Source organism: Salvelinus sp. IW2-2015, linkage group LG9, assembly GCF_002910315.2.
Source record: "Salvelinus sp. IW2-2015 linkage group LG9, ASM291031v2, whole genome shotgun sequence".
NCBI lineage: Eukaryota > Metazoa > Chordata > Actinopteri > Salmoniformes > Salmonidae > Salvelinus > Salvelinus sp. IW2-2015.
In genome coordinates this window covers 14320081-14337416 of record NC_036849.1, presented here as the reverse complement: position 1 = coordinate 14337416, position 17336 = coordinate 14320081, and the positions used below count along the sequence as shown (strand labels likewise).

Genomic DNA, 17336 nt, shown 5'->3' with positions numbered 1-17336 from the left:
TGTGGGCACGTAGGCGTGGTTCTCTGGGCACTGTGCAGGTGTGGGTTACGTACGCAGGGCCTGCCGTATGTCAGCGTCCATGTCCCACACCACTTGCGCGATGATGCGGAACAGAGGGATGATGGGGGTCTCTTCTCCCTGCCTCTCCTGTGCGTCATAGAGGCGAGACAGGGCATCTGCCTTAACATTCTTCTAGCCTGGCCTATAGGAAATCTTGAATTGGAACCTGGTGAAGAATAGAGCCCACCTGGCCTGTCTTGGGTTTAGACTCTTCGCTGCCCTGATGTACTCCAGGTTGCGGTGGTCCATCCAACCAGGAAAGGGTGCTTGGACCCCTCCAGCCAGTGCTTCCACGCCTTCAGAGCCTTCTTGACCACCAAGAGTTCCCGGTCCCCTACGTCGTAGTTCCTCTGGGCGGGACTCAGCTGGTTGGAGTAGAAAGCGCAGGGCTGCAGTTTTGGAGGAGTTCCGGTGGACTGGGATAACACGGCCCCGACTCCTACTTTGGAGGCATCCACCTCGACGATGAAGGGGAGTGAGGGGTCGGAATGTGCCAACATGGGAGCAGTGGTGAAACGTGCCTTCAGCGTCTCGAACACCCTCTCTGCCTCTGCCATCCAACGAAGCCGCTGGGGACCTCCTCTCAGCAGGGAGGTAAGAGGCGCGACCACCGCGCTGAAGCCCGGAAAAAGCCGTCTTCCATTCATCACCTGCACGAATGCGCACCAGATTGTAGGCGCTCCTCAAGTCCAGCTTCGTGAAGTACTGCGCCTCGTGCATTTGTTCGATAATCGTTGGGATGAGGTGTAAAGGATAGCTGAACTTGATGGTGGCCTTGTTCAGTGTTCGATAATCAATGCAGGTGCGCAGTACCCCATCTTTCTTCTTAACAAAAAATAAGCTTGAGGAGGCTTTTAACTTAGAGGGCCGGATAAAACTCTACTGGAGACTCTCCTGTACATAGGCCATGGCTGTGGTCTTCGCATAGGAGAGGGGATGTCCTCTTGGGAGGGCTGCATCAGACAACAGGTCAATGGCATCATCCCAGGGGCGATGGGGAGACAGGCGTGTAGCCTGGGTCTTAGAAAAAAAACGGTGCAGATCCTGGTACTCCTCCGGTAAATCCACTTGAGGAACACAGTCCAGACTTTCCACCGTAGCGGTGTTGACAGACACTGCACGACACCTCCCCTGACACTCCTGCGACCAACCCAGCAGTCTCCTATCGGACCAGGAAATAACTGGATGCAAACTCAACCAGTCTATAATCAAGAAGGTGATCTGTTCTAGGTCAGCAAAGAAACAGGAACAGTAATGTGAAGTATGAGCCCTGTCCCTATTGGACGATTATCCAGGGCTCGAACCGGAATGGGTGACTGTAGGGGAACCAAAGGGATGCGTAATGCTGTGGCCAGTGCGCTATCTAAAAAATTCCCGGCAGCTCCGGAATCAATCAGAGCTAACGGGAGTGAAGGGCGAGAGTACTCAGGGAATTTAACAGGAAAACACACTGGTTGATTTGACAGACAAGGAGAGGAGACCTTGCCTCCTACCTGGGTTAGCGCAGGAGAAGTCCCTGGCTTGTCAGCTCCTTGCCTCCTAGGGAATAGAGAGCAGATAGAGAGAAATGACCCCTTTCCTCACAATAGAAGCAGAAGCACAGATTCCTCTTTCTCCTATGGTCTGCAAAGCCGAGCTCACCACATTCCGAGCCCACCACGGAGCAGGTGTAGCCATGGGCTCTGGATTCCTCGCAGGTTTACTTCGGGACTACAGGAGGTTGTTCAACCGGATCGCCATGCTGATGAGCTGGTCGAGTGACAGGTTGTCATCACGGCAGGCTAACTCCAGCTGTACCTCTTCCCCCAGTCCGCTGTGGAAAACGGTGACCAGAGCCAACTCATTCCCTCCGGTCGAAGCCGCGATGGTCCGGAACTCCAGGGCGAACTCCGAGGCGGTCCTAGCTCCCTGGCGTAGTCGGAGTAGACGCTCACCTCCCTCTCAGCCCTCCACAGGATGATCAAACACAGAGCGGAAGAGAAGGGTGAAGCGCTCGTAGGACTCAACCTCGGGTCCGCCCGTCTCCCAGACCGCGGCACCCCAGTCCAGAGCCCGCCCGGTCAGTGCCGAGATGACGGTGGCAGCCCTGTCTCTTCCGGAAACAGCCTCGGCGTAGCGAGCGAGGTACAGGTCGTATTGTAGAAGGAACCCCTTGCATCTTGCTGGCGCACCGTCAAAGCGCTCCGGGAGGGACAGGGGTATTCTGCGGATCGGCGCCAAGAGCAGGATGGTTGCCAGCACACTGTCCATGGCGACCCCAAGTCTGGAGAGACAGTCCTCGTGGTGCTGTACTGTCCCTACAATGGTCGCAAGCTCGGCCTTCCCTGCTGTCTCCATATATTGAGTCGATTATTCTGTCACGCTGTTATAAAGGATTTGGAGACAGGCAGGGAAGGAATACATCATCTGGGTTTTTAATACACCCAAAACAAACACGTATACAAAACACTGGGATGTACCCAAACAAAAGAGCGAGAGAAAACCTCGTAGGACGATATGGGACGAGACCCGAAATAGACAATACACAAAACATGCAGCACAAGCTGAGACAACGCATAGGTACTCACATGACCAATGGATGTGGGAACAATAATCAACAGCTCAATGGGGAAACAAAGGGCAATTTATACAAATACAATCAGTGAGGAATTGGAACCAGGTGTGCGTAATGACACAGTTCAGTGCAGCCTAGAAGGCCGGTGACGTCGACCTCCGGAACTGGTGAACAGAATGAGCAGCAGTACGGGGGGGATCCGTGGCATTATCCTCTGCAGCAGAGGTAATTCTGGGTCTTCCTTTCCTGTGGCGGTCCTCACGGGAGCTAGTTTCATCATAGCCATTGATGTTTTTGTGATTGCACTTGAAGAAATTTTTTAAGTTCTTGAAATTTTCCGGATTGACTGATGGACTGTCGTTGGAAAGAAATTTCACAAAAGACATTTTAACAAGGCACACCTGTTAATTGAAATGTATTCCAGGTGACTAACTCATGAACTGGTTGAGAGAATATCAAGAGTATGCAAATCTGTCATCAAGACAAAGGGTGGCTACTTTGAAGAATGTCAAATATAAAATATATTTTTATTTGTTAAACCCTTTTTGGGTTGCTACATGATTCCAGATGTATTATTTATTAATGTTGATGTCTTCACTATTACTCTACAATGTAGAAAATAGTACAAATAAAGAAAAACCCCGGAATGAGTAGGTGTGTCCAAAGTTTTGACTGGTACTGTATAAAGTAGATTTTGATGTGAACCTGCATCAATACAGCCTCATCTCTGAACTAATTGCGTCTCAGATTTTGGGCACAAAATGAGACCCTTCTGTTACCTTAGACCCAGAACAGAAACAGAGAGAGGTTAGAAGTCAAATGTAGAATGCTGAGTCCACTTGTGACTCAAAACGCATACCCTCAAGTGTATTATTGCTTTAATAAATTAAGTTAATATATATTTGCACCATATGAAATTCATATATATTTGTCCACAAATAAGTTAATACATATTCATATACATTTGCACCAAAATTAAGTTAACAAATGAATTTCACATACATATTAACATACTGTATATTCTGTATTTGCACCATAGGAAGTTGATCAGTGGAAGGCTTAGTGTTGATTGGTGGAGGGATTGTCAGGTGTATTTAGGTAAAGGTCTCTGTTACCATGACAACCTCAGAGATGAGGTTATCAGAAAGAGCACGACATATCCCTTAACTACATGACAGACAATCATATCTGTTCTACACAATACATTTCTATCTTAAAGTTCTGTAATGTTGTGCCCTTCTGAACAGACAAACAAGCAAACATAACAGACTACTGGACTCACAGCTCAGTCACAACACACATAGTACACACAAATCTCTGTACATTGAAATATACACTGAGTACAGAACATCTTTCCAAGACATATACTGACCAGGTGAAAGCTATGATCCCTTATTGATGTCACTGGTTAAATCCACTTAAATCAGTGTAGATGAAGAGGAGGAGACAGGTTAAAGAAGGACTTTTTAAACCTTGAGTCAATTGAGACATGGAGTGTGTATGTGTACCATTCAGAGGGTGAATGGGCAAGACAAAATATTTAAGTGCCTTTAAACGGGGTATGGTAGTAGGTGCCAGGCGCACCAGTTTGAGTGTGTCAAGAACTGCAACGCTGCTGTGTTTTTCACAACCAACAGTTTCCCGTGTGTATCAAGGATGGTCCACCACCCAAAGGACATCCAGCCAACTTGACACCAACTGTGGGAAGCATCGGAGTCAACATGGGCCGGCATCCCTGTGGAACACTGTCCACACCTTGTAGAGTCCAAGTCCTGACAAATTGAGGCTGTTCTGAGGGAAAAAGGGGAGGCAACTCAATTTTAGGAATGTTTTGTACACTCAGTGTTAGCCAAACAGTTAGCCAAACTGAAGAGAATATAAACTCACAGCTAGCAGACCGCTTTCAAGCAGCTGTTTATATATTCACTACCGTTCAAAATTTTGGGGTCACTTAGAAATGTCCTTGTTTTTGAAAGAAAAGCAATTTTTTTGTCCATTAAAATAACATCAAATTGATCCGAAATACATTGTTAATGTTGTAAATGACTTTTGTTGCTGGAAACGACAGATTTTTTAATGGAATATCTACATAGGCGTACAGAGGCCCATTATCAGCAACCATCACTCCTGTGTTCCAATGGCACGTTGTGTTAGCTAATGGCACGTTGTATTAGATAATCCATCCACCTGGCAGGTGTGGCATATCAAGAAGCGGATTAAATAGCATGATCATTACACAGGTGTACCTTGTGCTGGGAACAATAAAAGGCCACTCTAAAATGTGCAGTTTTGTCACACAACACAGACCATGTGTAACCACGCCAGCCTAGCACATCCGGCTTCTTCACCTACGGAATTGTCTGAGACCAGCCACAGCTGATGAAACTGTGGGTTTTCACAACCCGAAGAATTTCTGCACAGACTGTCAGAAACCGTCTCAGGGAAGCTCATCTGCGTGCTCGTTGTCCTCACCAGGGTCTTGACTTGACTGCAGTTTGGCATCGTAACCGTCTTCAGTGGGCAAATGCTCACCTTCGATGGCCACTGGCATGCTGGAGAAGTGTGCTCTTCACGCGTGAATCCTGATTTCAACTGTACCGGGCAGATGGCAGACAGTATGGCGCCATGAGGGTGAGTGGTTTGCTGACATCAATGAACAGAGTGCCCCATGGTGGTGGTGTGGTTATGGTATGGGCAGGCATAAGCTATGGACAACGAACACAATTGCATTTTATCGATGGTAATTTGAATGCTCAGAGATATCGTAAAGAAATCCTGAGGCCCATTGTCGTGCCAGTAATCCGCCGCCATCACCTCATATTTCACGATGATAATGCACAGCCCCATGTCGCAAGGATCTGTACACAATTCCTGGAAGCTGAAAATGTCACCCATTAAGCATGTTTGGGATGCTCTGGATCGACGTCTACGACTGCGTGTTCCATTTCCCGCAAATATCCAGCAACATCGCACAGCCATTGAAGAGGAGTGGGACAACATTCCACAGGCCACAATCAACAGCCCGGTTAACTCTATGCGAAGGAGATGTGTCGCGCTGCGTGAGGCAAATGGTAGGCACACCAAATACTGACTGGTTTTCTGATCCATGCCTCTAGCTTTTTTAAAAAGGTATCTGTGAACAGATGTAGATCTTTAGTCCCAGTCATGTAAAATCTATAGATTAGGGCCTAAATTAATTTATTTCAGTTGACTGATTCCCTTATATGTACTGTACTGTAACGTTGCGTTTATATTTCTGTTCAGTTTAGGTCTCAGAGCAGGTAATGTCACCGAACGCTACAAGTACGCACCACTGACTAGCTAGCCATTTCAAATCGGCTACATGTGCACACATGTACAGTGGGGAGAACAAGTATTTGATACACTGCCGATTTTGCAGGTTTTCCTACTTACAAAGCATTTAGAGGTCTATACTTTTTATCATTGGTACACTTCAAATGTGAGAGACGGAATCTAAAACAAAAACCGAGAAAATCACATTGTATGATTTTTAAGTAATTAATTTGCATTTTATTGCATGACATAAGTATTTGATCACCTACCAACCAGTAAGAATTCCGGCTCTCACAGACCTGTTAGTTTTTCTTTAAGAAGCCCTCCTGTTCTCCACTCATTACCTGTATTAACTGCATCTGTTTGAACTCGTTACCTGTATAAAAGACACCTGTCCACACACTCAATCAAACAGACTCCAACCTCTCCACAATGGCCAAGACCAGAGAGCTGTGTAAGGACATCAGGGATACAATTGTAGACCTGCACAAGGCTGGGATGAAGGCAACAACTGTTGGCGCAATTATTAGAAAATGGAAGAAGTTCAAGATGACGGTCAATCACCCTCGGTCTGGGGCTCCATGCAAGATCTCACCTCGGTGGGGCATCAATGATCATGAGGAAGGTGAGGGATCAGCCCAGAACTACACGGCAGGACCTGGTCAATGACCTGAAGAGAGCTGGGACCACAGTCTCAAAGAAATCCATTAGTAACACACTACGCCGTCATGGATTAAAATCCTGTAGCGCACGCAAGGTCCCCCCACTCAAGCCAGCGCATGTCCAGGCCCATCTGAAGTTTGCCAATGACCATCTGGATGATCCAGAGGAGGAATGGGAGAAGGTCATGTGGTCTGATGAGACAAAAATAGAGCTTTTTGGTCTAAACTCCACTCGCCGTGTTTGGAGGAAGAAGAAGGATGAGTACAACCCCAAGAACACCATCCCAACCGTGAAGCATGGAGGTGGAAACATCATTCTTTGGGGATGCTTTTCTGCAAAGGGGACAGGACGACTGCACCGTATTGAGGGGAGGATGGATGGGGCCATGTATCGCGAGATCTTGGCCAACAACCTCCTTCCCTCAGTAAGAGCATTGAAGATGGGTCGTGGCTGGGTCTTCCAGCATGACAACGACCCGAAACACACAGCCAGGGCAACTAAGGAGTGGCTCCGTAAGAAGCATCTCAAGGTCCTGGAGTGGCCTAGCCAGTCTCCAGACCTGAACCCAATAGAAAATCTTTGGAGGGAGCTGAAAGTCCGTATTGCCCAGCGACAGCCCCGAAACCTGAAGGATCTGGAGAAGGTCTGTATGGAGGAGTGGGCCAAAATCCCTGCTGCAGTGTGTGCAAACCTGGTCAAGAACTACAGGAAACGTATGATCTCTGTAATTGCAAACAAAGGTTTCTGTACCAAATATAAAGTTCTGCTTTTCTGATGTATCAGTCATGCAATAAAATGCAAATGAATTACTTAAAAATCATACAATGTGATTTTTTGGATTACAGACCTCTACATGCTTTGTAAGTAGGAAAACCTGCAAAATCGGCAGTGTATCAAATACTTGTTCTCCCCACTGTACATACAGTTGAAGTCGGAAGTTTACATACACCTTAGCCAAATACATTTAAACTCAGTTTTCACAATTCCTAACATTTAATTCTAGTAAAAATTCCCTGTTTTAGGTCAGTTAGGATCACTACTTTATTTTAAGAATGTGAAATGTCAGAATAATAGTAGAGAGAATGATTTATTTCAGCTTATATTTCTTTCATCACATTCCCAGTGGGATTCCCTTTAAATTGTTTAACTTGGGTCAAAAGTTTCGGGTAGCCTTCCACAAGCTTCCCACCATAAGTTGGGTGAATTTTGGCACCTTCCTCCTGACAGAGCTGGTGTAACTGAGTCACTCCAATACCTTGACTTTGTTGTCCTTAAGCCATTTTGCCACAACTTTGGAAGTATGCTTGGGGTCATTGTCCATTTGGAAGACCCATTTGCGACCAAGCTTTAACTTCCTGACTGTTGTCTTGAGATGTTGCTTCAATATATCCACATAATTTCCTCCCTCTTGATGCCATCTATTTTGTGAAGTGCACCAGTCCCTCCTGCATCAAAGCACCCCCAAAACATGATGCTGCCACCCCCGTGCTTCACGGTTTGGATGGTGTTCTTCGGCTTGCAAGCCTCCCCCTTTTTCCTCCAAACATAACGATGGTCATTATGGCCAAACAGTTGTATTTTTGTTTCATCAGACCAGAGGAAATTTCTCAAAAAAGTACGATATTTGTCCCCATGTGCAAACCATAGTCTGGCTTTTTTTATGGCGGTTTTAGAGCAGTGGCTTCTTCCTTGCTGAGTGGCCTTTCAGGTTATGTCGATATAGGACTCGTTTTACTGTGGATATAGATACTTTTGTACCTGTTTCCTCCAGAATCTTTAGAAGTTCCTTTGCTGTTGTTCTGGGATTGATTTGCACTTTTCGCACCAAAGTACGTTCATCTCTAGGAGACAGAACGTGTCTCCTTCCTGAGCGGTATGACGGCTGCGTGGTCCCATGGTGTTTATACTTGCGTACTATTGTTTGTACAGATGAACGTGGTACCTTCAGGCGTTTGGAAATTGCTCCCAAGGACGAACCAGAAAATGATGTATTGGCTGATTTCTTTTGATTTCCCATGATGTCAAGCAAAGAGGCATTTTTGAAGGTAGGCCTTGAAATACATCAACAGGTACACCTCCAATTGATTCAAATGATGTCAATTAGCCTATCAGAATCTTATGAAGCCATAACATAATTTTCTGGAATTTTCCAATGTGTTTAAAGGCACAGTCAACTTTGTGTATGTAAACTTCTGACCCACTGGAATTGTGATACAGTGAAATAAGTGAAATAATCTGTCTGTAAACAATTGTTTGAAAAATTACTTGTGTCATGCACAAAGTAGATGTCCTAACCGACTTGCCAAAACTATAGTTTAACAAGAAATTTGTGGAGTGGTTGAAAAACGAGTTTTAATGACTCTAAAATAAGTGTATGTAAACTTCCGACTTCAACTGTATGTGTATGTATATTTGTGTCAGAGAGAAGACTCGTACTGCAGTAGTTCATAGAGCAGAGATCTGTCCCTGTATCGAATGCCTGCGGCTGCAGGTGTCAGGTACTGCAGTAGGTTGATGGTTCTTCGCAGCCGTCTGTCCACGTAGTGAGCGTCCCAGGCCGGGTAACGTTTCCTGGGCATGTCAATCTTTATCAGAGGACCCTCGAAATGGCGTGAGGTGGGGGGCTCTGAACGCACCTGGAACACCGGCAGACAGCCTTCTGCGATGATGTCATCACTGTGAAACGGGGCAGCCAGGTGGGCTGGGGTGGGTGGAGCTGAGGGGGGCAAGGGGTTACCCCACAGCAGCTCGTCACAGCAGGTTGAGGCCGGGGTGGGGTGTGTGTGTGAGGGGTGGAGAAGGCCGTAGTATAGAAGCATCACCAGTACTCCACCCGCAAAGGACAGGTAGACACCACACAATGCTGGCACCGCGTAGATGTCTGTTTCTGCATGGTCACGATACACATACCTGTAACACACACACATGCACCTATTATGATATGCACGCACACACATTTGTCTCTGCACTAATTAAGATAGATACACCTATTAGATGATGAAACACATAGGTGTGTCTGTCTGTCTACATACCACAGTCCGGTGAGAAGTGTATTCTCAGCCAGTACCACAGAGTAGTAAGCAACCATGCGTCCCCTGGTGTGTCCCTCCTTGACGTTGAACCAACAGAAGATGTAGACGATGCCCACCACCATGTTAAACAGCACCTCCTCCCAGCGAGACATACAGAAGTCTGTTCCTCCATGCACCACCCACAGTGCCATGCCACACCAGTGGAGCACCACAAAGATGCCAAAGTACAGGTGGAAGAGGGAGGCGAAGAGGGCGAGAGAGAGAACGCGGGAGGAGATGGTGAAGAGGCGCCAGAGAAGGTGGAGAAGGGCACCGCGGTAACTCAGACTGCGCTGGTCGTCCCTGGAGTCACGCAGGAGCTTGTGGTACGAAGCCAACACCCAGGATAGAGACAGAAGAGAGCCTAGACTAGATATACCTAGAGAGAGAGGGATTGATTCTCATCTTGGTAAACTAGTTGACGAGTGAGTGTGTGTGTGTAATGTGTACTGTGTGTGAACTGTATGTGTATACGTACACTGTAGAGTTTCAGCACGGTTCTGCTGTATCATAATACAGAGCTGTAGTACTAGTTGAGGAGCTGACTCCAGGAAGGTCTCCAGTAGCCGCAGCATGTTGACGTCTGCATACTCAAACATCATGGCCCAGTAGAACCTCCTCTGGGCCTCCTTAAGCTCCTTCATACGGTGGGACTGGATACCCAGGTACAACGTACGGATATACCTGGGGGTCAGAATTTGGAGGTGAGACGTCAATCATCATGGCCCCTGTAATACCGCCATCATGGCCCAGAGAGAGAGAGAGAGATAGAACCTGTTTGAATGAATAAGATCAATTACGGAGTGCCCCAGGCTGTGGCTGTGGGTGTGTGTGTTTGTGTGTATGCATGTGCGTAGTTATGCTCATACAACCATCTGGGCTGCATCATATGAGCAAATTTCATATGACATCAATAATTCACTGGCCACTTAGAAACACACACATGCAGACACACATATTTCACCAGAGAAACCTGAAAAATGCCACATCACAACAGAGGAAGAAGAGAGAGAGAACTTATTGATTTGTGTTTAATTTGCGTAAAATTTTGATGTTGTTATCCATCCTTTCACTCTCTCGCTCTCTCCCTCAGTCCCCTCCCCCCTTCACTACTGTTATGTGTGTTCAAGCTCTTTTTTTCTCCCTTCTACTCCATCGCTCCATCTCACAGTGATCTATCTCAATCAGACTGAACCATTCCACACACATATACCACTCTTTGGGACAGGCCACACCATTAGGGGAAGTGTTACACACGGGCACACATGCAGACACACACCACTGGGGAGAGGCAGGGTTGTTATTTTCACTGTGAGCCTTTATAAAAACATGCAAGAAACCACAGTCATACAGGTGTCATCCTGTCAGTCAGAGCCCCCAGCCCACCATGTACTTGAATGCTCAGTGCATTACTAGACAAACATGGACGGTCCAAACGTTCCTCAGACGACTCTCATTTACAAATCACTGAGCTGCCTCCCAACCCCCATCACACACACACACACACACACACACACACACACACACACACACACACACACACACACACTCACACGCACACCCGTCTTAAACCACTCAACATCTCCCTCAGGCACCTAGCCATTAAAGAATTAATCTGACAGAGAGCGGGAGAGAGAGAGAGAGTGTGTGTGTGTGTGTGTGTGTTGTGTGGTTGGGGGGCTTTGACCATTGGTGTTCAGTCAGGGTGTAGCACAAACGCAAGAGAATGAAAATCGATTGAGCCAAATAGTTTAAAACTGTTTTACCAAACAGTGGGGAAATAAGCTTTATTCAGGTCAGTGCAGCTTCTGCCTATGTTCTGCACATGTGCCCTTTGTCGCTAATATGGCCATTTGGATTGTTCGAGTAACCTTGCTAATGCTACTGACTGTAGTTTTTTTGTAGATTCAGTGTTGCCTGTTAGAGCTCTGTGTGTGTGTGGTGTGTGTGTGTGTGTGTGTGTGTGTGTGTGTTGTTGTGTGTGTGTGTGTGTGTGTGTGTGTGTGTGTGTGTGTGTGTGTGTTGTGTGTGGTGTGTGTGTGTGTGTGTGTGTGTGTGTGTGTGTGTTGTGTGTGTGTGTGTGTGTGTGTATCGTGCGTGCGTGCGTCCATGCGTGGGTGGGTGGCAGGTAGCCTACCGGTAAAGAGCGTTGGCCAGTTACTAAAAGGTCGCTGGTTCAAATCCGAGTCGAAATAGGTAAAATCTGCGGTGTCCTGAGCAAAGCACTTAACCCCAATTGCTCCAAGGTCGCCATCAATAATGGCTGATCCTTGGCCGTGACCCACTCTCCAAGGGTGTCTCAGGGGGACTTGGGATATGCAAAAACTAATTTCCATTTCAATACCTCACACTTACAGGTTACCCACTTGTACATGCACTGAAATAGGACAAACATATTTTCAATCTTAGACTTTCACTCACACAAAAGCAAGCTATTCACTTCTCACCATCTTAAGTAAGCATGCCCCTTCAAAAAATGTAGAACTAAGAAAGATATAGCCCTTGGTTCACTCCAGACCTGACTGCCCCTTGACCAGCACAAAAACATCCTGTGGCGGACTGCAATAGCATCGAATATTCCCCGCGATATGCAAACAGTTCAGGGAAGTCAGGACAATACACATAGTCAGTTAGGAAAGCAAAGGCTAGCTTTTTCAAACAGAAATTTGCATCCTGTACCTCTAACTCCCCAAATTTTTGGGACACTGTAAAGTCCATGGAGAACAAGAGCACCTCCTCCCAGCTGCCCACTGCACTGAGGCTAGGCGACACGGTCACCACCGATAAATCCATGATAATCTAAMATTTCWATWAGSATTTCTCTACSGCTGGCCATGCTTTCCTCCTGGCTACCCCAACCCCGGCMAAYARCTCCRCACCCCTYGCAGCTACTTGCCYGAGCCTCCCSAGCTTCTCCTTCACCCAAATCCAGATCGCAGATGTTCTGAAAGAGCTGCAAAACCTGGACCCGTACAAATCAGCTGGGCTAGACAATCTGGACCCTCTCTTTCTAAAATTATCCGCCGCCATTGTTGCCACCCCTATTACCAGTCTGTTCAACCTCTCTTTCGTTTCGTCCGAGATCCCTAAAGATTGGAAAGCTGCCGCGGTCATCACCCTCTTCGAAGGGGGTGACACTCTAGACCCAAACTAGAGTGTCACGAAGACGACACCATTCTGTATACATCTGGCCCTTCTTTGGACTCTGTGTTAATTAACCTCCAAACGTGCTTCAATGCCATACTTCACTCCTTCTGTGGCCTCCAACTGCTCTTAAACGCTAGCAAAACCAAATGCATGCTTTTCAACCGTTCGCTGCCCGCACCCACCCGCCCGACTAGCATCACTACTCTGGACGGTTCTGACCTAGAATACGTGGACAACTACAAATACGTAGGTGTCTGGCTAGACTGTAAACTCTCCTTCCAGACTCATATCAAACATCTCCAATCCAAAATCAAATCTAGAATCGGCTATCTATTTCACAACAAAGCCTCCTTCACTCATGCCGCCAAACTTACCCTAGTAAAACTGACTATCCTACCGATCCTCGACTTCCGTCGATGTCATCTACAAAATAGCTTCCAATACTCTACTCAAATTGGATGCAGATTGGATGCAGTCTATCACAGTGCCATCTGTTTTTTTTACCAAAGCGCCTTATACCACCCACCACTGCAACCTGTATGCTCTAGTCGGCTGGCCCTCGCTACATATTCGTCGCCAGACCCACTGGCTCCAGGTCATCTATAAGTCTATGCTAGGTAAAGCTCTGCCTTATCTCAGCTCACTGGTCACGATAACAACACCCACCCGTAGCACACGCTCACTGGTCATCCCTAAAGCCAACACCTCCTTTGGTCGCCTTTCCTTCCAGTTCTCTGCTGCCAGTGACTTGAACGAATTGCAAAAACCGCTGAAGCTGAAGACTTACATTTCCCTCACTAACGTTAAACATCAGCTATCTGAGCAGCTAACCGATCGCTGCAGCTGTACATAGTCCATCTGTAAATAGCCCACCCAATCTACCTACCTCATCCCCATATTGTTTTTATTTACTTTGCTGCTCTTTTGCACACCAGTATCACTACTTACACACCATCATCTGCTCATCATCATCTGCTCATCTATCACTCCAGTGTTAATCTGCTAAATTGTAATTACTTTGCTACTACGGCCTATTTATTGCCTTACCTCCTCATGCCATTTGCACAGACTGTATATAGACTTTTTTTCTATTGTGTTATTGACTGTACGCTTGTTTATTCCATGTGTAACTCTGTGTTGTTGTTTCTGTCGCACTGATTTGCTTTATCTTGGCCAGGTCGCAGTTGTAAATGAGAACTTGTTCTCAACTAGCCTACCTGGTTAAATAAAGGTGAAATAAAAAATATTGTCTAAGGGAGGTAAACTGCAAACACAGATGCATGCAGGCAAACTCACATAAAGTGTGTGTGAGGCGAGGTGAACATGTGGTCTATTGTATGGACAGTAGAGGAGGAGAGAACAGGGTGACATGCTCTGTCCTTACCTCCAGACCTGTCCCAGCTGTAGAATGTGTATGGTGATCTGCCACAGCCACACTGAGGCCACTCTTACCCGGTCTGTCCCGGGATAAATCCATCTTTGGTCGGCTGGCTCTCGCCTGGTCAGCTTTTCTCTCTCTCCTCCCTTGCTGCAGTCCACTGTCCCCAGCCAGGTTGTCAGACACTCTCCGCTGTAGTCCTGGGTGAACCAGCGGAAGCTCAGGATCTGAACTACAATCGACGGCACCAGCACAAGAAAAAGCGTCAGACCAAACCACAGATAGTCCTGTCTGGTGTAGTAGTCCGCAGCGAGAAGTAGGTCTGTTCCCACGTCCCAAAAGAAGACGAGGAGAGCCAGGATCAGCCAGAGACAGTCCAGCCACAGGCCCTCCTCTGGCGGGCAGCGAGTCTCCCTTAAACCGCTACCCCTGCCAACTCCGGTCCCTCCAATCCCTCTATAATAAGAATGATCATAATAATAATGGTAAAAGGGTAAAAATGAGAATTGCAGAGAAAATTATCATACTACACACACACACTTACCCAGTAGTGTCCTCCCCCAGCAGGTTTCCCAGGCAGTTGGAGCGACAGCCCCAATAGCAGACAGCAGAGTGGCAACAGAGACAGATGTGAATGGCTGCAGATTCCAGAGGCTGACAGTCTCCCTCTGTGTCTCCATCAAACACCCCCTCCCCCACACCCTCCCCCGTTCCTCCCCATCCCCCTCCATCAGACTGAGCGGCCATGTTACTCCTGTTCCTTTCGTCCCGAACCAAAACACACCCTCCTCCTCTGATCCCACGTCACTTTCCAAATACCTCCTGTCCCTCCTCAGCCGCTGTGTTTCTGTCTCTGACTCTCCCGGGGAGCGAGGAGCCATCAGAGCCTGTCACTACACGACGGCCTCCTCTCCATCCCTCCTCCCCTTCTTCCTCTCTAGGAAACACTCTATCCCCTCTCATACCAGGTGCTCCTCGCGACCAGCGGCAGCGGTGGAATCCGTTCCTGTTCCTCTTCTCCTCTAGCCTCTCTTCATCCCCCTCTCTCTCTCTCCCTCTGCATCTCCTGCATGGCTGACTCACCACGGTCATCTAGGGAGACAGTGGCTTGTTATGAACTAATGCAGCATCTTCCAGCTAACAGACCTGTGTGTGTGTGGGGGTGTGTGTGTTGAGATGTAATTGTGTGAAAATCCAATGAATTAATCCTCATCCATGTGGAGCTGTGGTAACAATTCAGCCTTCCCCCGCCTGTCACTCTGGCCTGTCTGTCCGTGCGGCTTCATTCCAACTGATCAACACCACATACCAACACACACACACACACACAACACACACCAGCACAACACACACCAACACACACACACACACACACACAACACACACAACACAACACACACACCACACACACCACACACACACACACACACACACACCACACACACACACACACACACACACACACACACACACAACACCACACACACACACACAACACAACACACACCACCACAGCAGCCTATGAGCGTCCGCTCCTCCCCGCTGCTTGAGCCCTCTGCGCTGCTAAGCTCAACACACACTCACACACACTCTGCCTCCTAGTGGTAAGTCTAGATACAACATCTACACATCTATACACACACACTCTCTCCAACCCCCCTCTCTCCTCTCCCTCAGAAGGCTTCTGGCCAACAGCTCAGCCAGCCTAATCACCCATAACATATGTGTGTGTGTGAGCTCTGCCAGAGTAAGGGGAGGGGAAAAGAGATGGAGAGAATGAGGGAGAGAGAGGAGGTAGATATGGGTGGGAGTTGGGAGAGAGAGTAAGGGGTAGAGGAGGAGCAAATATAAGGATTTAAAAAGAGAGGGATTGAGGGAGGGATGAAGCACAAACCAGCCTCCTCACTTTCTGCCTCTCTCTTTCCGTGTCCACTGGAGATTAGCATCTCTGTTGCCATGACTACCATCCCAGTGTGGCTGAAGGAGCGTGGTAATTTGGTGTCTGTGAAGGAGAGAGTATGAGAGAGAGAGATGGAGAGAGTAGGAGAGGTAATTGTTTGTAATTTATTCTAAAATCAATTTCTCCATGTTTTTCCTAATGTGTATCAGATACAAACCATACTAGTCTATTGGCTACAGGGACTCTTATGCAATATTTGTATATTTCATAATGCCAACAAAACGTTATATTAAATTGGACTGAGGGAGAGAGGAAGATGTACTCACTTGAGATTAACATAATGACTGGCCATTAAAAGTGGGATTGTGTGTGATTTTATTTGATGTGACTATTGGTGCTCTGCTATGTGTGTTTATGGTGTGTACCTGTCTGTTCAGTCTGTGGTCCTGGGGTGTGTTCAGTCTAACCTCTGACCCATGTGGCCCCTCCTCCTCTCTAAGCCTCCAGAGCTCCTCCCTCTTCTGTTGCTTGGCAATCTACTAAGCTATATGTAATTGTTTTAAGGTCATACAAAGGATAATTTAGCTATTTGATTTTGAATTTTAACTTATTATGGCTGCAGGGGCAGTATTGAGTAGCTTGGATGAAAAGGTGCCCAGAGGTGCCCAGAGTAAACGGCCTGCTCCTCAGTCCCAGTTGCTAATATATGCATATTATTAGTCTATTTGGATTGAAAACACTCTGAAGTTTCTAAAACTGTTTGAATGATGTCTGTGAGTATAACAGAACTCATATGGCAGGCAAAAACCTGAGAAAAGAATCCAACCAGGAAGTGGGAAATCTGAGGTTTGTAGGTTTTCAACTCATCACCTATCGAATACACAGTGGAAAATGGGTCATTTTGCACTTCCTACGGCTTCCACTAGATGTCAACAGTCTTTAGAACCTTGTCTGATGCTTCTACTGTGAAGTGGGGGTGAATGAGAGGGGATTGAGTAAGGTCTATCATGAGCTGAACATGCGCTGACCATGCGCGTTCATGTGAGAGCGAGCTCTGTTCTATCGCATTTCTGACGACAAAGGAATTCTCCGGTTGGAACATTATTGAAGATTTATGTTAAAAACATCCTAAAGATTGATTCAATACATCGTTTGACATGTTTCTACTGACTGTTACGGAACTTTTTGACATTTCGTCTGCTTTTAGTGAACGCGCTTCGTGACTTTGGATTTGTTTACCAAACGCGCTAACAAAAGTAGCTATTTGGA

The 17336-nt window shown here is 46.9% G+C and overlaps 1 protein-coding gene across 1 annotated transcript; it reads right to left on the bottom strand.

Annotated features, from left to right (window-relative positions):
• Nucleotides 1–3475: 3475 nt before the first annotated feature.
• Nucleotides 3476–15422, bottom strand: LOC111969001 (XK-related protein 6). The gene is made up of 5 exons (XM_023994984.2): nucleotides 14712–15422; nucleotides 14174–14623; nucleotides 10121–10326; nucleotides 9604–10021; nucleotides 3476–9481 (listed from the first exon to the last, which is right to left on the bottom strand). The coding sequence occupies exons 1-5, from the start codon at nucleotides 14912–14914 to the stop codon at nucleotides 8989–8991; spliced, it is 1770 nt and encodes a 589-aa protein (XP_023850752.1). The 5' UTR covers nucleotides 14915–15422; the 3' UTR covers nucleotides 3476–8988.
• Between the last annotated feature and the right edge of the window lie 1914 nt (nucleotides 15423–17336).